At 44.3% G+C, this 24,630-nt stretch overlaps 1 protein-coding gene across 5 annotated transcripts in view; it reads right to left on the bottom strand.

Moving 5' to 3' along the window:
- Nucleotides 1–1,431: 1,431 nt before the first annotated feature.
- nlgn3a (neuroligin 3a) overlaps nucleotides 1,432–24,630 on the bottom strand; it is a 130,701-nt gene continuing 107,502 nt past the window's right edge. For all 5 annotated transcript variants that reach the window (XM_086310761.1, XM_086310769.1, XM_086310778.1 and 2 more), the window contains 2 exons: nucleotides 12,128–12,917; nucleotides 1,432–2,408 (listed from right to left, as the gene is read on the bottom strand). In XM_086310761.1, coding sequence (XP_086166887.1) covers nucleotides 1,553–2,408; nucleotides 12,128–12,917 — 1,646 coding nt within the window. In that variant the 3' untranslated portion in view covers nucleotides 1,432–1,552. The remainder of the gene's footprint in view (nucleotides 2,409–12,127; nucleotides 12,918–24,630) is intronic.

Below are 24,630 nucleotides of genomic sequence, written 5' to 3'. Positions count from 1 at the left end.
TACAAGTGTGCACTGATGTAGGTTTATTCAGTGCAAACAGGCCACTGTCTGCTTTCGAAGAGGAACTCTTACAAAGTCAATGGAATCATGTCAGTTAGTTCAGTTGAATCTTTAGCTATTTTTTTTCTCTTACACATAAAATAATAGATTTATTTTGTAATCTTTAAGCAAAAAATTAGACATATATAACTTTAAAAATAACAAAAGTGCTATTTTGCAAAGACAGACACCCAGAGACGCAGCAGAAACACTACTGGTGGATGAACCGAAATCAACAACATGGGAAGGTACTCAGCCCCCAACACCCCGTCCCCCCACCCATAACCACACAATATAACCTACAAAAAAAAAAAAAGGTGCACGGACCCACACACACACACACTCACTCGCTCGCACACTTTCGTTCTCACACGCGCACACACCCGTTCTCGCTCTCTCGCAACTCTTGAGCTTGCAAGTTCCGACAATGTGTCTCTTCCTTTATCTCACGCTCCTGACCGCGCTTGCACGCAAAGGAATGAGAAATCATGTTCACATGCACACAAACACACAGGTGCTCTAAGCAGCATGTGCACGTGCACACCTCGTGGAGATAATATCGGATAGCTTGAACAGATAAATTGGCTGTAAAAGATGCACTTTTCTCTTAACGAAACAATCACAGTAACATAGTGTTTATCTCTGCCTTCTCATCTCTCGGCAAGAGCTGTCCCAGACAAATCATTTCTATATGAGCTTGAAAAAAAAGAAAAGGAAAAAACACCATTTGGGTGGCTGTTGTGTTGATACGCAACAGAAAAAAAAAAAAAGAATGAGTTGCCCAAAATGGATTTTAAAAATCTCTACATCTGCATATCCTCTAGATTCCCATCCTGGATTCAGTCTCTCATCTTTGAGTCTCAACTGTTTGCAACACACCCCACATGGAATAGTCTCGGGGAATAGAAATAATGACAAAAAAACCCAACAACAACAAGCTTTTTGTAAGGCATTGAAACGTAAAACAAAACAAAGAAGCAATTAAAAACATTTCGTGAATATCGACGTAGAGGCCATTGTTCTAGACGTGTCTCCCGCAGGAGGAAAAGGGATGGGAAATAAAAAGCACTACTCTTTGTTTTTTGTTTTTTTTGTTATGAATTCAAGAAAAAAAAACTGTTGATATCTCCTCAGTCTGCTTAAAAAGGCTTTTAAAATGATTATTTTAGAAAAAAACACTGCAGAAAGACCCCGCAACCCCCCTTCTCTCCTGGTCGGGAGAAGGGAAGCAGTTTGATTTTGGCAGCTCTGCACAACTTGACATCCACGGAGAGCTCTCAGCAACTCTCCTCGTAGTAAAAGTCGTGTTAAATCTCCTCACGTTTTAATCTGACTGATGCCCTTCCCCTCCTCTCCCACCCCCCCTCATGGCCCTCCCCCTCCCTGTGATATTTATAAAACACAATCCTCTCCTCCATTCGTTCATCCGGACTGCTCCTCCTCTTCCACCCCTGCACCGCCGCCTCTTCCTCCCCTCCCCGTTTTTCGCCGGCTGCCCCATGCCTCCTTAAAGCTATACGCGGGTGGTTGAGTGAGAGTGAGGCAGGCCGGTGGAGTTGAAGCCAGTTGTGAAGGTGTTGTAGGGGTGCAGGTTGGGCATGCCTACCAAGGAATTGGGGATCATGGTGATGGTGTTGGGGGTCATCAGGGGGATGTCGTCCGGAGAGCGCCGGAGTGTGAGCGTGTAGTCGGGCAGCGAGGCCAGGCGCAGTGCCCCCTCATTGCTGTTCCCAGCCTCACACTCATGGTGCGTCTGGTTCATCTGCAATGACATGATCTCCTCCTCCGGCGCGTGGTGGCCAATGTCGTTGGATGTGGTCTGCCGCTGCGGGCTGGGCTGCCCGTGGCTGGAGTCCTGCCGCCGCTTGTCCTTGCGGTAGTAGAGGGCTGCGAAGGCCAGGACATTGAGGAACAGCAGCGAGGCCCCAACAGCGATAGTGACGCTGAGCTCTGTAGAATAATCCCGAGGGTTCTCTACAACCAGCGGCCCTGTCTCCTCATCATCGCCCCAGGAGTCTTTGTCCTCACTGTTGTAGGCCGGGGACATAGGTGGCCTCTTGGTGTTGAATGGCCAGTTTTTCCCATTGGGCTTTTTGGTGGACAGTGTGTTCTGCGTGGTCTCTGGGGGCGGCACTTTGGTGGTGGTGGAGGTGTAGTGGAACATATCGTGGAGGTTGTACAAATGGGGCACTAGGTGTTTCCAGAAGGCCACTTTGGTGGCACGGTAGTGATCGCGCACACGTGGCTTCAGGCCAATATGCAGGTAAAGCTGATCCTGGGGGTTGTATTTGGACCAGGCCACCTCTTCGAAGCGATTGGCCTTGGTGTGGATGAACTTGGTATCTTGGGGAACTGGTTTGTTGGGATCCCTGGAGACAAGAAAGAGAGACTGTTAAATGTGATTCTAAGAGTACATTAAATTATTCAAGCTCTGACATTCATGTGGGATAGGAAACGTCCAAAAAAACAAAAAATACAAGCATGTGATTCACAGCTCATATTTTGGCGTGAAAGGGGTTCAGCTAGTGGAGAATTCATTGATTTTGCTCAGTGAAATCCACAACAGCAAAAGCACAAACTCGCATCGACCAGCCAAATCCTCCTGGTTATATAGGATTTGCGTGTGCATGCTGTTGTGTATATATATATGCTTTCTTCTTAATGAATGAGTTGAGAACGATTTCATATTATATTTTCCCAAATGTCTTTCTGCTTTTGGACACCTCTTTGAGCATAACCCCCCTCCCCTTCTCTTCTCTCTCCAGATGTTGTTCTTATTTCATTTCTAAGGCAGCCCACCTACAAAAAACAGGGCAAAGCCTTTTAAAGTAAACACATATGAATAAGTCAGCAGGCTTTAGGGCTCGCGTCAGGAGGCATCTTGTTGTTGATAATCCAACGCTGGTGGAGCCGTTTCGCTAATTGCTTAGGGAAGGCGGCACAGTGTGCATTGGCATCCAATGTGCTGATGTAAAGTGGACCATATTAATCAAGATACTAAAGGAACTGCTTAGCCCTGTGTGTCCATATATATGTGTGCATGCATGGATATCAGGATGTTTGCATGCATGAGAGCGAATGGATGTTTATGAGACTGAGCATGACAGACAAAAAGGAAAGAGCTTCTTCTGGATGCAGTACCTCCTGTGATCTACAGAGTTCACTGTTCCACTTTTCGGTTTTCAACATGCTGCCTCAAATGACCAGCCATTTCAATTACAGTGAAGCTATTGATTTATTGAACAAATTAACATATAGCAATCTCCGACAATCACACAACTCTTTGTTGCCGTACAATGTCAGAAGTGGGAGTTCTGCGACCCAGAATATTGCTTCTGGTAGTGATGAAAGAATTGTCCTGTAGCCACGAAAACCCAATAATTGATGTTGGAGCGGTGATGTTAAAACCTGCGCTGTTGCAAGGAGGCAAGGAGCAGTGTGACATTTCTCTAAATATCATGAAATATCCCTTTGTGGATCTGACTGCAATGTCAGTGGCAAGCAAAGTTAAAATTTAGCCGGGGATTTAGGGATATAGTGGCTACAGTGTTGTGTTTTTTTCCTGTTCTTTCTTTTTTTTTTGGCACTGGCTGAAAAACCACCAAACATGGCTAAGAGAATTAACAGCCATGCCAGAAGAATTCAACCTCCATCCTCTCTCCTGTTCGTTTTTCTGCTGTCAATTTTTCTTTTTCAGGTCAGTGCTTCTGGGAGAAGTGAGAGAGAGAGATAGAGAAGGAGAACGAGAAAAAAAGACCGAGAGAGGTAGAGCAAATTGAGACGGCTGGAGCTGAATTCCTTCGACCACGGCTGGTGTCAGCAGAGCGGCCCGTAAATAACCTCTTTTATTAGGCCCGTAATGATCCCCGATGAATATTGACAGGCAGACTATGATGACTTTGTAGCTGAATATCAGTAATTAAGTTTCAAAGGAGTAGGTGGTGGAGGTAAGGTCATATTGATCTCCCCGTGCGCAACATGCCAGAGAACAGGATGTCAATGGAGCCGCCTCAGACGTAGCTGTCTGCAGCCTGCGTGCTGCATGAATTCTTGCAAGAGTGCACCAGTGTGCACACACCCATGCAAGCACAGGCTCTCGCCCTCTATCTTACACACGTGCATGCGCATCGACAAGAACGATGGATATCGACACTGCTGCATTTAATGGGAATTCTTTATTTCCATAACACCATAAATACTCTCTTTTCTGGAAGGTCAATTTGCTGAATGGTGATGGCACAAATATTGCAACTGTCCTCTGACAGATCTCACAAAACAATCAGCATGTGCATGTGGGGAGTGCAAGGGAGTGGTGGTGCAGAGGAGTTAGAAAAGCTCTTTGGTGGCTGGCTGGCTGGTTCAGTGCAAGTGTAGATGAATAATTTAGGGAACACAAAGAAATCAATGTGGCATCTTTAGTTAATTTGATTTGCCGCATTAGAGAACAACTGGCTGCCTTATCTAATTACACACACATATGCTTGGGTAATTGTTGCAAAGTCAATAGTAAACAGGCTACATTCCTTTGAACAATTTCTACCACTGCTGCTCAACTTTGGGCTCCTGTGTGGCTTTGAAGTGCTGCCCTGAGCTGCAGAGTCACAGGGAGTGATCTGAACTCAAGCTTTACTAGTCAGTGTAGCGAGGGCAACTAGGTTACCCTGTTCGATTTGTATCAGTGGGTGCTGCTGTGCGCCGTTGTCAGATTGACTGTTTCTTGAGTGCTGTGCTGCTGTGCTCTCCATCTGTGGTAAAATAGTGCTGTAATCATTTGTTAAAGTCTCTACAGGTGCCAACCTGTCTGAACTGCATGCTCATCTTATAACAGGTCTACTGTAAAATCCAACACAATAGGCTTTAATATATTCAGCAAGAATGAAGGTGCCAGGTTTTGTTGGGAAGTGTTTTTTTAATCTTTGTTTAGCATGTATGCATGGAAAAAATAGTATGATGCTTCAGCAGATACTGTGCTTAACATGTAAAGATAATAAAGACACTTTGGTTTTTTTTTTTTGCCTGTCCTGTTTGGATCTTTAGCCATCAGAATTGTTGTCTCAAGGCCAAGAAAGATGCCAAGCGGATTTACTTTACCAATTGGATCATCATGGCCTTGCCATATTGGTCCATTTGATTGACCTTTATTATAATTATGTATTTATTTTATTTTATTTCGGTTGTTACAGATGGGACAGACATGATTGGGGGATAGGACAGGGAGAAAGAATGAAAGAAAGAGGGAGAGAAAGAAAAATAGAGGGGAGAAGAGATGGTAAGAAAGGGGGGGAGAAAAAAAAAGGAAAAAAAACAAAACACCTTGATCACGTATGGAGATAAGAAAAAACAGAAGAGAAAGCAAACAAAAAAGAGCAACATAATAAATACAACACCATCACAATAAACTAGCTAACAGTAGATAACAGTAGATACTAAATATTACATGTTATTGAGCAGTACGCAAGATCAACAGCGCACAATGTGCTTTGAGGTAGCAGCCAAGAAAGGTGTAGTTTGTGTCTGTGAACACCCGTGTGTACACCTGTGTGCATCAGCACGCTTGTATTCAAAAGGTTTCTCCATGTAACAATCTGCTAGGGAGTGTGGGGAGCCATAGCCCCATCCCCCAGGGCATGAAGCAGGTATGGAGGAGATCCAGGCCCCAGACATCCAGAGGCCCCAGAATACGAGGACCCAAGGAGGACCACCAGGGGGGCAACCGTGCCACCCTCCTGGGAAGAGCTGAGGAGAGCCCCAAACAAGAGGTCACCCAGCAGCCATGGAGCAGAGGCCAGAGGGGGTTGCAGTAACGTGCCAACGGGTTCTGCCGGCAGCCAGCTGTGCCAGAGAGGACCGGGCCTCAGGCCCAGAGGCCAATTAATAAAAATAAATAAAAAAGACACTTTAAAGGAGTTCCAGTGTCTAATTCGGATGCTAATTAGAAGTTACGCCAGTGAATTTTCACTGTCGTTAAAAAAATTAAAACATATATTAAAAAACAATTTTAACCTGTTCAAACACTTCTGGCAAGCTGATATTAAATGGGAGGGTGTGTAGCTATTCATTTGAAGTGTCTGGATAAACTCAGATTAAAGCCAAATCTTGTGATCACCAGCTCTTTTCACTTTTAAACATAACATCAGTCTGGGTACAAAACTCTGCAAAGTGCACTGTTGTCCCGTCTCACCGCATGCGTTCAGCTCTGTGGCGAATGCCTAGTGTGACTTGCATGAAGAGCCCTGGCATAATGTGATGTTTGTGGTCCTGTTGGTGCTGTCAGAGCTCCCCTGCATTAGCTGATAGCCTGCTTCCTGTCAAACCTCCCACCTAATCTGGGGATGGCCACTGAAGCTGTGGCTGGACTCCCAGGCAGAGGAGAGGGATTATTACACCCATAAAAGCAGGCGTTTTAATGGCCTTTCAGATTTCCTCTGATGTGTTCATATGGCCGTGGTAGTATAAACTATCGCCTTCATCTCCTCGTCACAACCTCCCGCCACCACCAATCTCAGTGACCTGCTGACCCCTGCTAACCTTGGCCTGTCAAGCGTATTTAAGTGTTCCCATGTGCTCTTATTTATGATTGATGGAGAATTTGGATTTCATCTCGCGACTGTCAGCCTGCGTGCCTGCATGTGCACATCTGTGTGTGTGTGATTGTACTGGATTTGGGCCACATTATGGTACAATAACCTCTTGGACTGAACAAGTGAAGCACTTAAACACAAGACATGTCACATTTCACAAAGCTGTTCACGCTCTGTGGTGAGGACAATGGGCCTCTCCCGGCTGATATAAAAAGCAGTTCTGCTATAAGAAGCCGTGCCACCTGGATGACAGACACGACTCTCGGCTCTGCCTACACATGTGGCAGAATGGGACCGGAGCTCATTACTTATTCCGAGCTCTATCTGCAAGCGCTGATGTAAAAGGTAGATAAGGGGGGAGAATGAATATCATTTTCTTTCTTTTTTCATTCCCGGTGTACCTCCTTCCCCTTTTCATCCTGATGTAATTTGAAGCGCTTGAATGATCATAGACCTAGCCATCACCAAATCTGAAAAGACACGTTTACGTGCCCTAAGGCGGAAGACAAGAATCTATTTTCACTGCACTCAAGGTCTCTGAATCCTGAGCTGAGTATAGCTTCTCAATTTTTATATATATATACATATATATATATATATATATATATATATATATATATACCAAGAAGCATGCATTAATTTAACGGCACTGATGCTCATTTTGCTAGGCTGCAGAAAAAAAAGCTTTCTTTGGTATTGTTGTCATTGTTGCGTAACAAATTCATCCCCTGCAGTTGTTTATCTCCTTACCAGGTGAAGCAAAGTAAGGAACTAATTGTAATTTTCACTCCATGAGAAGGTTACCAGATCTTTTCCCCCGACACTGTGCTTGAAATTTTGAAGAAATACACTCAGTCTCATTCTGTTTGTAGACTTCGTCTTGGTTCAGTGTATGGGATGGGCTGGAGGGGGGCATCCTCAGCGCTGAACAGGCAAATTATCAGCCTGTGCTCTTTTGCCCTTCATGTGGTTGCACGGTGGGACATGGGGCTGAGTGATGCGAGGTTCATATTTAATGGCAGCCTTCGGTTCAGCAGGCTAAGTGATGCGGGGCGAGGCGCTGTGACTTTGGGGTGTGCAGAAGTGTTGGAGGACACAGCTCTGGGGCCGCTCCCTGTTATAGATGCCATTGATTTGTTTGATTAGATGAGTGGCAGCGAAGAAAAAAAAAAAACGCTTCTCCTGGCTCTCACGAAACTTTCCCTACTTTCACTTTGTCCTTTTTTTTTTTGAACAATCGGGAGCTTTAAGCTACGTTACATGAATACGTTTAAGAATATTATTCATGTTTTAACCTGACAACCACTTATTCGCAGACGCATACATGCAGATCTACTTCCTCTTCTCCTCCCCTGCGGCCCTCCTCTCATTACATTCACTGCACAGCATGGACACCGATCAATGGCATCCCGGCCCCTTAACAAGCCACACCACTTCCTTACCTTCTCTAATGCAAATCAGGATATTGGCTACAAATCTCCTATCAAGTGAGTGCCTATTTAATGGAGTAGGTAGGTTGCTGTTGGGGGCTGAGCTTTTCGACAATGCCAAGCATTCAGTACTCCCGGTGCAGGTTTAGTCGGTTGGGCCTAACGAAGGAAACTGAAGAGAACCAGGGATAATCCAGACGAAGGACAAAGAGGGAGATCAGAGTTGAATGATGTAACTACTAGACAGCTGGGGTAAAAAAAAGGAAAAGAAGGCTGAAGCTTTGCGTGAATGAGGTCAGACAGGAGAAACAGCTGATGTATGTGTGTTGTTAATCCTACAGAAGAGGAGTGTTCGATTGACAAGTAGGAGGAAAACAAAAGAAAAATCAACCAGCAGTGTTGTAAATCAGAGTGCTGGCTGTAACACTGTACCACAGACACACAGTGTAGTTACTTCTGTCTACATTTGTTTAGTTGGCAGCCTTTGTCACCAAACCAATCAATGGTGCATATTTTAGCTCACACTGTGATCGTAATACATGACTGTATAGAATAATGAGAGAGAGAGTGAGAGAGGAATGGGGGATCTGTGGAGGAGAATTAAAAAAAAAACCAACAACACGTGACAGCGCTCTGCTCTCTAACTACCTAGCTATACCCAGCACTGCATGTGGCAGAGCTCAGACACAGAACTGGGGAAATGAGCACAAGCCAGCAGGATAAAAACAAGTATAAAGATGGACCAACAAATTTCTAGCACTAATGATATATAATGATTGATCTTTTCCAGGCCTTTCATCATCCTGTCTTTTTCTGAAGACTTCTGCCAAAGTTTCTTTCTTTCTTTCTTTCTTTCTTTCTTTCTTTCTTTCTTTCTTTCTTTCTTTCTTTCTTTCTTTCTTTCTTTCTTTTTTGTGTAAAGTTGTGTCGCTGCTGTGCTCACATCAGTCGCAGTAGACTTGTGCGCGAAAAAAAAAGAAAACCAAAGTTTTGACAATACAGTTCAGATGAAGTTGTTGTGGCAAGCCCAGGCCAATTTTTGCTAGTCAATAGTAAAACAAATGTTGCAGCCAGAAAAAAAACCCTCAGAGCTGAGCAAATCCCTGCACTTCGGAAACATCTCTGACTCTTGGGAAAGAACGGCCCCATAGTGTAAACGCACACTCTCGCTCTCACAATCACACCCGCACACATGTGCGCACACACACTAAGAAGATTTGACAGTGTGCACTCTGTATGCTTTTATGCTTCACTGATGCTGATGGAGGAAAAAAAAAAGGGCATGGGAAGGGATTTGCCCTGTAAAGATGACACAAGAGAGCCAGGGACAGGAAGAGCTTTGGGGGGAATGCTGCTATGATACCCACTGTTGACATGCAGCCCAAGTGTTTCGACATCGTGTCACACATGTTCTTACAGCCGATATAGAGACAGGGGCAGGAAGTGCAATCTGGGTCAGTTCATTATGAACATCTGGAAGGGGAGCGAGAGCTACTCTGCAGATACAGGCGAGATGGCTGTTGGACGAGCCATGAAGGCGAAGCCAATTCAGTTGGGTCTTAATTAAAAATACGTCCTCCTGAGCCAGATTGCGTTGGGTGGTGTTAGAAGAGAGTGATATCCCCTCACGTGGTCTAAATGAGAGGCACGAACTTCAGAGTCTGTGGGAAATATCTTAAATCCTCAATTCCCCCCCTCCTTTAAGAGTTTATGGTAGATTCCTTTACATAGGCCTGGGTAAAATTACCCTTTAAAGCAGCACGGTGAGTTTTTATTCTGCTGGCATCTAATCCTGGGCTCTTTACCATCTGAGTGCCTAATTGTGGTTTGCCTGTAATCTTTCTATCTGGAGACAGGCCAAGGCGACACACCACAGGACAGATACCCATAACATGGTGAACACAGATCTAGAACCGGTTTATCCTCTCGCTGCTCTGCCCCTAATCTCAATCAATCAGTGACATGGAAATCTACAAAACTGACATGGGGTCAGTTGTAAAGTGCAGTTTGCTTTTTCTACTCTTGGCGCATGCCAGGGTGAAGGCTAGGTTAGGGTTACAGCAGGCTCACTGCCCACGGCGCTGTGTTGAGTCTGACTGGATATAGGCATGGCAGACATGCTGTCATCCTTCATCAGAATAAATTTTGGTGACATCACAAGATCCAAGATCAGAGACATAAGCACCATGCATTGTTAACTCGAGACCTCAAACTTCTGTTTGTCATTTAGATTAAACACATTGTCTCCTCTCATGAGACCAGATCACTTTCTTGAAATGACAAGTTAAAAAAAAAAGAAAAAGAAAAACGAAAATCAATCTGCGCACATCTACAAATGCAGCTTTGTGTGTGTTGACACAAAATGGCTGCCAGGCAGAGGAGACAGCTGTCCGGGCATCACTGATGGACTTCAGTGCTTTCCGACATCAGTCCATCTGCACTAGTCAGCCATTAGCAGCTCAAGGTCCTATCAGCCAGACGATTGGATGTAAATGCCACCTGATTGGACGGCAGATGATGTAGAGACAGATAAAAAAACAGAACAAGATTTCTGATGGCATCCCATTCAGGATGGGATCAATACCCCTCTAGGAACAGGGATTGTCAAATTAAATTTAAGTTGTTAGAAATGATTACTAGTAGTCATACAAAATGGTCCGGTTTTGTGATGGGTGGTGGGGAAATTGAGCATAGTGGGGAGCAAGAGACACCCAGGGCACGAGTGATTGACTGGGCCCAGGCTTAGGGAATCAATACCGCTGAGGGCAAGAGTTTGATATGCCTCCCTGATAAGTCTTTGTGTCTTTTGGTCCCCGGTATAATAGAGCATAGATAGTATTTCCAGCCAAACACGCACACACGCAGCCATAGTACACACACATATGGACGCAAGTATACAGAAGGGCAGGCAGCCATGCACCCAAACAGGCAGCCAAGCACGAATAGCACAGCACACATTCTGCAGGAACATTTAATCTTCCTCACATTCAATATGTCTCAGGTTTTCAGACTGAGACCCAGGAAGTCGGGGCAAAAAATACCTCAGAAAAAATGTCTCTCTTGAAAAATGCCTTTTCTGCCCTATACAATCTATTGTAGAGCTTCCTTTCTCCTGCAGCTCATTTTTTGCGGCACAGAAGTGCTATTAATAGAACTGAAATAGGATTTTTTTTTAAAAATCTGTAACCTTCTATTAATAACTTAGCAAGTTCATAATTGCATGCGCACTAGTTTAACAAATGTAAAAGTACAGTTGTTAGAAAACACAAACCAGGGGGAATGTGGAGAAGCACTGTGTTTCTGCAGGAGGAAACACAACACAAACACCTGCCTGATCTGAGATCAGAGATTAATATATCCAGTCTACCCACTGTTAAATGAGCTTCTGCATTTGTAGCTATCTGTTCATGTTCCTTATGGTTTCTTACCACTGCACAACTACTACAGATTGTGCTGGTGAGTTTATGCTCTTAAGACGGTCTATGGAGTGGTAGAAATAAGCTACCGGAGGAAGAGCGAGCACAAGAAAACCCACACATAAACTATCAACATGCATCCATCGCTCCATCGATTCGCCCAGAACATCTTACTGAGCTGGCCTTAAGTTAAGATAACACTCTGTAACCCTCGGGGTAAAACCTCAGTCATCAATTTTAGAGAGTAAAGCTTCAGGTAAAAATGTAAGTTACTGTATACTAGGACTGCAACATATTTTTGATCAATTACTAATATATTTGTACGATTTAAATGTCCTGCTTTATCCAGCAAACAGTCACAGCAATACAAAAGAAAACATATTCACGTCTTGATCCAACAAGTGTTTTGCATTGTTTTCTTACAAAAAAAGGCTTAACAATTAAAATAACTGAAAATAACTTAAATAACAGCTAATTGATTAAATGACTGATCCTTTTATCTTTACAGTGTGCTTTTGCTGAGTAGAAAATGAGCAAACAGGAAATTGACTACTTGAGCACATAGGCATACATCAATATCAAGCTGCTACCATTATGAATACGTTTGTAATTTAAATGGCAATGGTAGCTTCCCTCTGATGGAAAACTAAAAAGTGCTCACCCAGTCTTGGCAAAGTTGGTCCAGTAGGTCATGACCACAGCACTCAGCATGACATCGTTCTTGGAGAAGTTGCAGGGAAAAAGGTCAGTGGGACCAATCATAGGAATTCCAAAAACATAGGGCACCTCATCGCCATGGGCGGCATCAGACCAGGCGGGCTTCATCAAGCTCTGGCAGTGATGGTAAAAGGCGTAGAAGTAGGTGGGCGAGCCATAGCGAGCGTGGAGATCAGCCGTAACCACCGACGGCTCGACCCACTGGTGGTCAGTAAATAAAGCCACCAGCGTTTTTCGTCTGGTCTCAGGATTGTCCCTGTCTGCCCAGTCTGTATACATGAACTTAATGGTTTCCCTAAGTGTGTCCTTGCCTTCCGGGTACCCGTAAAGACTGTCCACAAAATCGGACACAGAAAAATCAAAGTCATTTCCAGATACGCCGTCCTCTGAATCCACCACGTTCTCCACAAACCGGAGCCCTTCACCCTGGTTGACCCCCAGCATAATATCATAGTTGAGAAACTCTCCTTGCTCCATTAGGATCTCAGGGTCGTCGGGAATAACATCACCATCAATTACAGGTCCAAAGGCCACGTGGTACCTTGCAGGCTGTATGTCCTGCTCCACCAGCTCCCTGGAGCTCTTCTTCCTCAGACAGTCCACCATGTCTGATGTGTCCAGCACATTACAGCCCACCTTCTCTGCCAGGAGACGCGTATACTTGACCGGCTGATAGTTCACTGCCCAGCTGGAGAGGGCTGATCCGCTCTGAATGATGGCTCTGTGGAACAGACCTGCACAAGGACACAAGAAGAGACAAGATGATGTTTACTGTTGTTATTCTGAAGGATAATTCAGTTATGCACTATACTACATGATAGCAGTTAATTTCGTTGCTGCCATGATCAAAAGGGGGCTGTCTGCTACACAGTTGATAAGAATAACAAAGGCCGGACAGAAAAAGTCCTTGTTGCCATGCAGAACAATAATGGAATCACTGCCGTGATAATGAATGTGCAGATGGCCTGGTCTCGCCGACAGCTCGCAGACATGGGAAAGAATCAGCGCTCTGTCTGTCATCCTCTCTTCCCCTATCCATCTCTACGTGCCCTCTCGGAAAATGAATCAAAGCTGCCAAACAAGTCTATACCGTAAAATATATTAACGCCTTCCCTCATGCACATGCACCACAGTTTGATTTAAGAATATATGAACCCTGTTTCCCATCCCCTCCTGGTGATAACGTTCTTTTCAAGGTAGCTTAAACTGGGTGAAGCAATTACACACAGACTTTTTGCGCTCATTATATATGCATAGCACCCCTGCATCAGTTATATGTCAGTTTTTTTCACATAGCAAAATTGAAGTCTTTCACATTTTTTCCATGTGGAAGACCACTAAATTCAACATAGTGGGTGGGTGGATTTCTATAAATAATAATAATAAAAAAAACCCTGACTCCCGCTCACTGCATTTGCAGAAGTAGCTGCAAATTTTTAAACTGGCACTAGAACACACTGCGGTGGCAAGCAATGAAAGAAGACCAGACTGCACAGAAAAGGTCTCACCTGCTTGTGCGCTGCAGAAATAGACACATGTTGAAACAAGAGTCAACAGATCACGCATTATACGAATCTACATGGAAGTTTGTTTCTTGTGTGTGGGTTTTGAAAAGGGGGTGGAGGTGGTTCAGAAATCAAGGCGAACGCATTTACAGTCTCACGGGGAGCTCTTGCAAATTAAATTACATTTTAGCTGCACTGATGTATGAAGGAAATCTGAAATGACTGTTCATCAAGGAACAAATCCCAAACAACAAACATAATTTCCTTAGAAATAATTGGAAAATTTGAGAAGAGTGAAGGTAAAACGACATGCACCCCCCTCCACACACCTAGTGTCAGTTAGGCCTCCCTCATATCACCGGCAGCGCCCTGTCCTCGACAGCACCACTCATCTGCACTCCAGATATGGTTTTCGAAAATCACAAGTGCTATTTTACTGATCTCAGAGAAAATCAGAGGCAAAGCTCCTACCACTTGACCATGCCGCTTTATTGCTCACGGCGCTATCATTGCCGGAGTCAAGGAATTCCAGTGAACTCATGATATTGAAAGCCACAGCGGAAGAAATACTCCTGAAATGGCATGCATTAAAAAAAATGTCATTAGACATCCCACACTGAAGCCAAAAAGACTAGCAGAGAAACATACAGGCACGCAGACTCAGTTTGTGATTTTTCAGCGTCAGTGTGGGTGGCTGTGCTGAAATCTTTGTGTTTATGAGGTAAACAGCAGACTTAAGTGCCAGATATATCACTTTGGTAGTCTTAATCAGAGGCGGCAGGGGGTTTATTTCTTCTTGGCGAAGACGGAGTGTTTATTTACAGAGCTATTTACATTTATTTGTTCTCAAGTAGTAAGTAGAATTAATGTGTCTGGGTGAGTGAACTGTAAAGCGTTTCTGTTGTGCGTCTGTTCACTAGTATATGATGCATTTTAATGTTTATTTCAAGAGCTGATCTATTCTATTTTTCTACTTGTCTGAATATAAGTTTTTGACTTAATCCCCCGTGCCACACTGTCATTTTTGATGTCTTTGTTTTTCTGTCTACGTGGATAAGACCTTCCGCCTTCAGTGGCGCTGGCCTCACAGTGCCCCTTGAACTGAGCTGTGGTTGTGCATCTCCGCAGGACGGTGGCCTGTGCTGTGTCCCACGGAGCGGAAGCAGATGTCGAGGGCTTCGCCCACTTGAAAGCATTAGAGGGGCAGTCGCAAGATGAAAGATGGCCGCTTGGAGGCTGAGAGAGGGTAGGGGGTGGGCTGGGGCTTAATCCTGCCATCCCTCCCTCCTCTTCTTCCTCCTCCTCTCCTCTCCACTCGCCTTCCCCTCCCCTCACTCTTTAGTGGTATTGCCTCTCTTCACATCTCAACTCTGATTGCGCTGTTCAAATAGAGCCAGTCATGGTGCAGGAAGTCTGTCCTGAATCCCAATGCCGCCAGCCATACCACAGCCACTTTTTGAATGTCTTTGATCAGAAGTTGCTGTAGGAAAACGTTTGCCAGTGCACAGGTTCCTGTGATTGCCAAGGCGATTTGACAGACATACGTATATCAAATCCGTTTGCAGTAATTGGAGAGAGCTGCTTGAGTGTACCTTGGCTGGGTCCCATGTCCAGATACACCCCAACCAACCAACAGATGGCCAGCTGCTGAGGAAGCTACAGCCAGGTTGACACTCCTGGATTTATCTCCTGCTTTGGTTGATGAAAAGAAGGACGAATGAATAAGGTTTTACTATTGTTTTGTCAGGAAACATATAAATCCAGCACTCAAGAGCTGTCACTGGGCCGATAAATATGTATTAGAGCTGTGTGTGATGAGCCCCACTGTGGTCGGAAGCTCACTGGGGAAGGTCAAAGAGAGAGGAGAGAAGTGCACAGGCTTTATCACCCACTGAGGGAATCCACTAATTATCCACACTGGGACGAGGATGTCTGCATATGTGAGAGCACACTTGTGCGTTTGCATGTGTGTGTACGTGCATCCACGCATGTTTTTGCTGACTTTGATTGATAAAGCAAAGAGATGGGCCTGTCGATGGATAGAGCAACCGTTGACAGGCATCATCATGATGGGAATTAACCATTTGTGACACCGTTTTGTCTCTAGTATCTACTCTGACACCTGCGGAGGCAGTGATTCCTTACGCGCCATCCGGGTGAATTAAACAGAAAGTGCACGAACGCACGCGCAGCATTAATATCCACCAAGTTTTATTTTGTAAAAGCAACAGATAGCCTGATTATTATCTGCCTGTGTTTGACATGCGAGGACCCGACACCCAAACTGTGAGCAGATCCATCAAACTATAGCATTGCTGGCAGATTGAGGTCACGCTGAATTATGACTGGAGCTGCAAGGTAATCACTCATTGGGCCCCTGCTAAAATGCTGTTGTGTCACCCCGCAGCCGCCTCTGTGCTGTGGTTTTCTGACCTCGACCGCGTTGCCCCCCCCCCCCCCCCTACACTTCATCCTCGCTAGACTCCCGTTAAACAGGCGTGTAGTTCAGGCCCCGTATTGGTGGAGTGCCTTGTGGAGATAATTCACTGATGATAAGAAAGAAAGAGCTTGACCTTGGGGCCAATGATGACCATCGCATCGGTTGGAGAGCCACACACACTAAAACACACCCACAGGCTCAGACAAGTTTAAACATTGTTTTGACAATAACAATATGGATAACGTGCTGATACTAATGAGCAAATCCTGCATCAGTGGAGAGAGTAGCATGACGTGGTTGTACTTTGGATCACTGTGATGTATTATGCGGCAGCTACGGGCATGTGTGAGAGTTCAGTCTGTGTTAATGGACAAGGATGCTATGCTGGTGCCAGTTAGTGCGATAAATGACTGTACTCTGTAATCTGGAACAGCTGGCAAAATGCACTCAAGCGTCAGTGGTGAGTTTCATCAGTCTGCGGTGCCGTGATGTTTTTAACGGCAAAATCCATCCCACAGAACCGCTCCAAATGCCATCCGCACAAACAACAAGGAAAAGAAAAAAACAAAGAACACCTTCGTAAGTTTGGACCAGCTAGGTCTCATTTCATAGGTCAGCGATTCATTTTTCCTTCCAATATTCCTACACGACTTTCAAAGCTATTATGGACAAAAATATGCAAGGTAGCAAAATGTTATCAAAACTCTTCTCCAACACATAAAAGCCATCGCAGGGGAGAAATAACGTAGCCATGGGGACATGTATTTCTCGCTCCTTTTTCTCCTCGCTAACAACTTGTTTTTTTTTTTGCTTGCTTCAATCCATCCCCTGCTCTGATTTTCCTCCCTCTCTGTTGCATTCACGCAGTCTCCTTTTCTGAGGGACCACGCTGAGTCCTTCCCTGCTGATTATTAGACATAAGCTTGCGTTCAGCGGAGCTTGAATCCTCTGAGCCATCTTACCTCCACCATCTCATCACTGTAAGCAAATCTCCACAGACCCGTGGACTTTGCAGAGCCCCCCCTCTGTTGAAAGCATTTCTCTCCGTCTACAGCCAAACTAGGCTAGCACAGTAGTTGGACACAGTAAGTGTTGTTCTGCCTCTCTTGCTGCATTTCACTCAGTCGGTAGTGTTGTTATCTTCTTCCAGGAATCCACAGTGTTAGTGTCTTTTTTTTTCCTTTTTTTTTTTTTTTTAAATTAACTACGGGAATAAATGAAGTGAACTTAATGCAAATAATCGCATGTGAAATATTTAAAGCCAGGTGGGAGACCATAAAATCTGTCAAATTATCTATCCTTGGCCGGTTGCAGTTAAAGCTGTTGTCTCCATGGCTACAGCTTACAGGCAGCATCCACTTAAACACAAGTGCCTCTGGTCTGATCATGCATTAGTCCATGGGTAATTTCACATCGGTATGGCAGCCCCGAAACAACACCTACATTGTTTTTTCTGTTCCATTAAAATTTCCACCCAACACTAAACTTGTCAACTTCAAAATGACACTGACAGAATCAACATCCGAGCAAAATGACTTTTAGGACAGCAGCGTCTTTGAAAATACTTTCTGCATTCCCTTAGGCTGCAAGGACATTTTTTAAAGGGACAGTTCAGCCCAAAATGAATGTCCATATTTTTTCTCTGGCATGTAGTGCTGCTTTAGATTGTTTGGCGTGACAAAAAAAGCAGGGAACAACTTTGAAAGTTTGGACTGGCTAACTTGCATTTTACAGTATAGGTCAGTGATTCATTTTTTCTTCCAGTGCTCTACTTTGGGTGGCTGAGTCTCAGGAGGTACGGTAGGGCTTTGGGAGGTTGGTGGTTCAATCCCTAGCTGCTCCAGTCTGCATGCCAAAGTATCTCTGAAGATATTGAACTGTTGCTCTAAGTGCAACAGGAGTGAATTTAAAGCACTCAGACTTGGAAAAACGTGTTTGTGAATGAGGCACGTTGAGTGCTAGAGTAGAAAAGTGGCATATACGAAACATTTACATGACTTTAAAAGCTGTTACGGACAAGGTGGATTTATCCATCTAGATTGTTTGGGGTGAGGTGGCCTTAGTCTTAGACCACCAACAAATTCATTTGAAAGCTTCTCTTTCCAGATGTCATGATGAGGTCAGTCAAAAAATTCCACAAGCCTTATGTGAGCATGTATCCATGAATCATTCCTTTCCTATTTCCTACCAAGACACAGCTCCTCACCCATTTACTGTGGAAAGGGAGGCAAGGAACTACCATCAATGAGAGACTTGTGCTCATGACAGTGAGCACAAGTCCAGGCTGAGCTGCAGTAGGTGCACACATCCTTTGACTCTTGGATGGAGACCGGTGTAAAGAACATACCTCTTGCATAAACAAAAAATGCACCAAGATTTTTGGAATTTAAAACAAATAATTGTGTCATCATTTATGTAAAGGAATCTTCAAAAAAACATGTGTTTGGCGCTGTGTTTTTCCACTAACATAATAAGGCGATAAGGAGTTTGCATGCTCTCCCGGTGTTTGCGTGGGTCCTCTCCGTGTATTCTGGCTTCCTCCCACAATCCAAAGACATGCAGTTAGTAGCGTTAGGTGAATTGGTGATTCTAATTTGCTTATAGGTGTGGATGTGAGAGCGAATGGTTTTCTGTCTCTCTGTGTTAGCCCTGCGACAGACTGGAGATCTGTTTAGGGAGTACTCCACCTCTCACACTATGGTAGCTGGCTACAGCCCCCTTGTGACCTGGGTAAGGGTAAGCAGAAGAGAATGGATGGACAACAAGGCAAGTTCTATCTAGCTACTTTATTTTTAAGAGAAATCTATAGACCCAAAACTGGGCAACTAACACCAAAGACAATCTAGATATGTAAATAGTATTACAGATCAGAAAGAAACATGCATTTTTTTTATTATTATTATTATTATTTTTTATCTAGGTGATTTGTTATTTGTAGTACCTGCTTGCTTAAACATTAAAAATGAAAAAAGACATAAAATAGCCCACTTATGATTGATTGCATGCACAATTTATTTAGCGTCAGAGCTACAACTGTTACTAGTACCTACAGTAGCTTCAATTCTTTTTCCCTCTAAACTAGATTTACTCTGGACCTGTTTCATAACAGATGATCCAACAGGATAGCTGCCAAAGAAAATGTATCGTCCTCCCAGAAACTGACAGTTTTTTTCTTTTTTGTTACCGATCATAATACAGACGTACACTGTTTCCTAATTTGTAGCAAACTTTAGCCTGGCTTAAATCCCAGGTGGCCTTGTAGCAACACTTAAGTGAAGAGCAGGCTTTAACACAGGAGGACTGCCCTATGTCCATGTTTCATCATGCCCATAAAGAGACAGTGGCTGAGGGGCCAGCGTTTTCATCTATCAGTGTGAGACATGCTTCATGCCAGCCCTATATAATGTTGTTTGAAGCTGTTGGTCTTCTCCTCCAGCCTCTGTAGAGACTGCCTGCTTGCCTGCAGGCTGTGGCTTAGGCCAGATAAAGAGTTTGATCCATGAGGGTGGATGGATGGAAGAGGGAGGGAATGGGGAAGCAGAACAGAGGAGGGGGAGGGGGGGGGCAGAGAGAAGAGGAAGGCTGGGCAAAGATGAAGGTATTAGTGAAGGAGAGGCGAGAAAATGTGAAACAGCGTGAGGCAAAGGGGGAGGAGGCGAAAGGAGGAGAGGAAAGGAGGGTAAAAATGACCCCGCTGACAGGCTGTACCTAGGTTTAAGGATCGATGTGTATCTGAGCCCAGTGAGTGTGATATCTCCTACTAATCACGACACGACATCCACTGGTCAATACCTCACACTCCAGGCCTCATCATCACACACGCTGACCTCCCCCCTGTCTGCACGGACAGCACAACAGGGCCACGACTCCTCCTTGAACTCATCAATCTGGCTGCTAATCACATGGCGTGCACGCCACACCTGAGTCAAACAGTATTTGTGGACTAATTCTCAGAATTTAATTTAGCCGAGGATCGGTGTGGGCGGAGTTTACTACACCAGGACATTCCAGATTAGTGTGCGTTGTCATTCAGAATAAAGCAGATTACTCTGCATACATCTTTGTGATTGTCTGAACTTTTTGTTGCTTCTGCGCTGCAGTGCCCGATGTGACAAATTGGATCTGACATTTTCAGCAGGATGACGCTGCCATTTATTCGAGCATCATACGTGATCCAGTTATGACGTCCACTCACAGAGAGAGAAATACAAATATAAAGGTACCCGCAACACTTACTACACTTACTACTGGATGATAATAGCATTTGTAACACTTAAACGAAGGTTAGAAGAGCTTTAAAGCTCTCTACCGTGGTGGCTAGAAGCCAGAAAAGCACGTGGAAACGTGTTTGATGGATGAAAAAAAAAAATCAAAGGGTGCATGCAGGCTTGTTTTTTTTTCGTTTTGGGATTCACTATGCAAGAAATAGAATATGTATAAAACATGAATGGAGATCTTTCTATGCGACACAGAGAGTTTCAGTTTAGAAAGGAGGCAATCATTCCACAGTTTTTATTATTGACTTTATGCATACTTAAACAATCTGCCCTTTTCATGCACTTGCTCGTTCAGCTGCTTCCTGTTTGGATGCTACCAGTGCATTCCCAGCACTGCTCACCTACAGTATGCATGCACACACATCGAACTGATTTCATTACTTCTTTCCCCTCTCAGACACTCTGCTACACCAAGAGAGACAGAGAGCCGGCGCTGTGATTTTTTTTCTCCATTTGCACTCATGCATGTGTCACTAATGCTGCAGCCTCTGAAAAGCAGAGAAAGCTATCTCTCTGTCCTTCTAATGCTAGCTCGCTTTGTGCAGTTGCTTTTTTTAGGCGATTTTTCGCCACGCTCACTCCTCACTGCTGCAGTGCTAAGATTGGCCTGATAGCTGTGTACACACAACAACGTGCACTGTCAGCGAGCCTTGACAAGGCGTCGATGTGGAAATGTGAAGAATAATGAGTTATTACAGGGTTATCTGTGTGTATCTCCATGTCATGACTGTGTAAGCGGCTCTGCTAATCTCATTAGATGAGACAAGTTGTTAAAGATGTTTTCTGATTTCCTCTCTCTTCTCTCTTACTGCTTCCACAAATAGATTTCAGATCAGTGTGCTGAGAGGAAATGATTAGTGCTTTTAGCTCCCACGGAAACCGGTTTTTCACGAGAGAATTGTGCAAGTGGCTGCTGCGTAGCGCCAGTAAAAAACATCTGACTCCTGTTGTTTCTAAATATATGCACCATATTTTACACCCCATCTGCATTGTATAGCAGCCCCAAAGCTTGGTTCATTTTTATATATGCAGCCAGCAGTGACAGCTGGAAACAAAGAGAGCACTGACTTCAAGGAAGCTAGTACAAATCAGATGTAAAATATGTCTAGCATGGGTGGGTCAAAGATATAAGTCACACACAAATACGACAATTCAGCCATGAAATGTGAAAGGATGGGAAGCTTCTATTCTTGGCGACATCTTGCCAATGACAGCCAGATGGGACGGCTGAAACTCATTTTTGGGCCAAGGAAAGCCACGGAGAGGGCGCAGTTGCATTTGTGACAGACAAATTATCACAAGGGGCGTACAACCCCCCTGGGGGAGGCAGAGAAGTAAAGGAAGAGTGACAGGGAGAGAGAAAGAGAGCCCCGGTCAAAGTCTTATGGAAAAAAAAAAAAAATTAGCTGTGAGCTGTAGGGGTATGGGAGGTGAAACTGAGATGGATACGCACAACCCAGCTAAAAGCAGTTGGTGGGTGGAAGCTTACTGTGCCTTTTCACAGACTTCCAAAACAGCAGATTGCTTGCTTGCAAGCCTTTGAGTCTTGTTTCGAATAGACGACGTCCCTGATCTGATTGTAGCTTACAAACAAAGGCAAACAATGTTCATGCGCACAGAGCTGATGGCCAAGCATGCACATGTGCGTCCTCAAAGCATCATTTGTCTCTCCAGGGAAGTCCAATCCTACTCCGGCTTACGTAGAAAATACCTAAAGGCGATGTTTATTATATATACACTATGCAAAACACCCACATAAATACTAATGCACACACACACACACACACACACACACATACACGGGCACATTCAACAATTCAGGAAACTCATTAAAAACTGCACGCGGACCACCTCGTAGGCAGCAACCTTTTTTCTCTGACCAAGAACATCAACAACTCTTTTAATCTAAAACAGCATAAATGAACCAGAACCAGAGGACACACTGGAAAAAAAAACCTCCCCTGGACGTGTTGTAATTCCTGCTCCACTCTCGAAATTACAGTGCTCTTCCTATTAGAAAGACTCCCTCCATTACAGATGCCTTTAAGGGTCAGTGCTCACACCAGCAGCAGAATCTGAGCTGATTAACTATTGTACCATGCATGAACGTGCCAGGGCGGGCACGGGTTCCAACAGGGTAAACATATTCTTCTAGCTGTGCCTGTGTCACTCTGTGTTCCTCTCTCGCAACGTCTGACACCACTGTTCCCTGCTCTGCCCGTCGTGCCAGCAGCCCTGCAGCCAGAAGCCACAAAAGCTTTGTTTAATTCAAGGCGGCACTCCATGCAAACAGCGGCCAAATATGGGAGGGATATGCGTCTCCTTCTCCTCAACCTCATTCTTGTGCACACATTAAAGATAGAGAGCGACGCTGAGTCTGGGATGGGACCTGATCTCAGCACCTGAATGTGGAATTACCTGCTCTGAAGAGGGCAGCTGGGTTTGTTCACACACACACATAAACACACACTACCATGTGTGCCCATCAGTAGCCTGCCTACTGTGTGCAGTGAAGAGATAGCAACAGTGTGACAACAGCCTATCCCTGGAGAGCACTATGCCTGCCTTCCCTGCCTCATGCTTCATACTGTAAATTCCCATTGAGTCAATTACCGTGGCAGACTCTTTAGCCACCACGGCCACTTACTGTAAGTGGACGTTGAGACAATTGGGTTATGACATGTTCTGCTGTAAAAATGGTTTGGAAAAGTTCCATCGGCAGCAGAGGCTCCCAGAAAAATCTACTCAAACAAATCAAGTCAACTGGAAATCCGAACAATTAAGAGCTATTTGTGCAGCCTATCTGAACTCAGCAACCAGCGAGTGAGCATCGATCCTCCTCAAAACTAATCTCGATCAATCCATTCAAATGTTTTTATTTTGATTAGAAAAATACACAGAGTTGCTGAGATGTTGACTTTAGTAATAGAGATTAAAAATGTGTTGACCAAAGTGTTCATCAATCTGAAATGCCTTGTTTTTTTTCACCCCTTCTCTCTGCCGTCCAAACTGAAAAACATATCGCAGCAAGACAAACAGGCCGACGTATGGATGAACCGAGCCGCCGACATCTATTCTCATTGTGTCACAGACAAAGAACAGAGGACGGGGAAGAAGAGGGAGGTCATGGGAGGATAACAGGAGGATAGGGGTGTGTGTGAGTGTGTGTGGGGGGTGATAAGACTCTTAAAGTTCCTCAGTGTGTGCTACTGTCCCCGGAGAGTATTCAAGGCAAGGCAGAGACTCTCTGCATAGGAAATAGCACTCAGCATGCTAACTGTGACTTTGCATTCATTGTGAGGAAGACACAAGCATCTTAATGTATCGGGTGACTCATGCAACCATTTCATCTCGAATACGCGCTTGCTCCAAAAGCTCGGATAAGAAGGCTTTGAAATGATTGCAGTGTGATTTGTGATTTGGAAAATGTAATTTCTCAGCAGTTTGAGATCGCAACATACCTGAGATTTCCAACTGAAACGGCTTTGCTACTAATGCAGATTTGTCAAACCAGTGCTTGAACTATTTGATTTTTTATTTTACTGAAGCCATAAAAAACCTTAAATAAGTTTGTTTCTTCATTTGGGCAGTTTTATTTTCTCAGCTAGTTGACAGCTAAGCAGCATCGCTGGCACTTGAAATAATTTACTGTAAGTATTTCCATTTAACCGTATTTTGTGCAGCTCTGCCACCTCTTTGTGAGGTCATATTCGGTTATGATGCTCTGCAACTGTGAGTAAATATAAGCCTGTGTATTAGATTTTGGAGCCTGAGATGAAATCTAATTTCTGCGAGCTGAGTGAGAGAGATTGCTTGCTGATACATATCCAAGGCCACATCTGGTAGACCCTATCAAATATACATGAACTTGTGGAGATCATGATATGGCAGCGCTCCCATTATTTCCCCACGACCGCAGCACATTCGTGCTCATTGTATTCCTTGTTCGATACTGCTGCCGACATTTACTTTGATATTTACAAAGTTTGCAAAAGACAAACACAGCGACACACTCACACACACACCTTCTGTGTCGGTGCTTGCCAAAAAATCCTGGTTACTTTCTGATCTCTTAAGGATACCATTTAAGAACTGAAGATTGTAATGGAGGCAATAAAGCATGGAGATGACTTTCCTGATATTGAAATGTGACAGTTAATTTCAGTCATTGGTGGAGCCAGCTGATAACAGATTGATAGTGTCACAAACTGTAATGGACAAGTAA

Source organism: Aulonocara sp. 'chitande type north' Nkhata Bay, linkage group LG2 (assembly GCF_057382095.1).
Source record: "Aulonocara sp. 'chitande type north' Nkhata Bay isolate Kocher_YH1m ecotype deep benthic linkage group LG2, A_spYH_male_GT1.1, whole genome shotgun sequence".
NCBI classification, from domain to species: Eukaryota; Metazoa; Chordata; class Actinopteri; order Cichliformes; family Cichlidae; genus Aulonocara; species Aulonocara sp. 'chitande type north' Nkhata Bay.
This window is presented reverse-complemented; position numbering and strand designations above follow the sequence as displayed.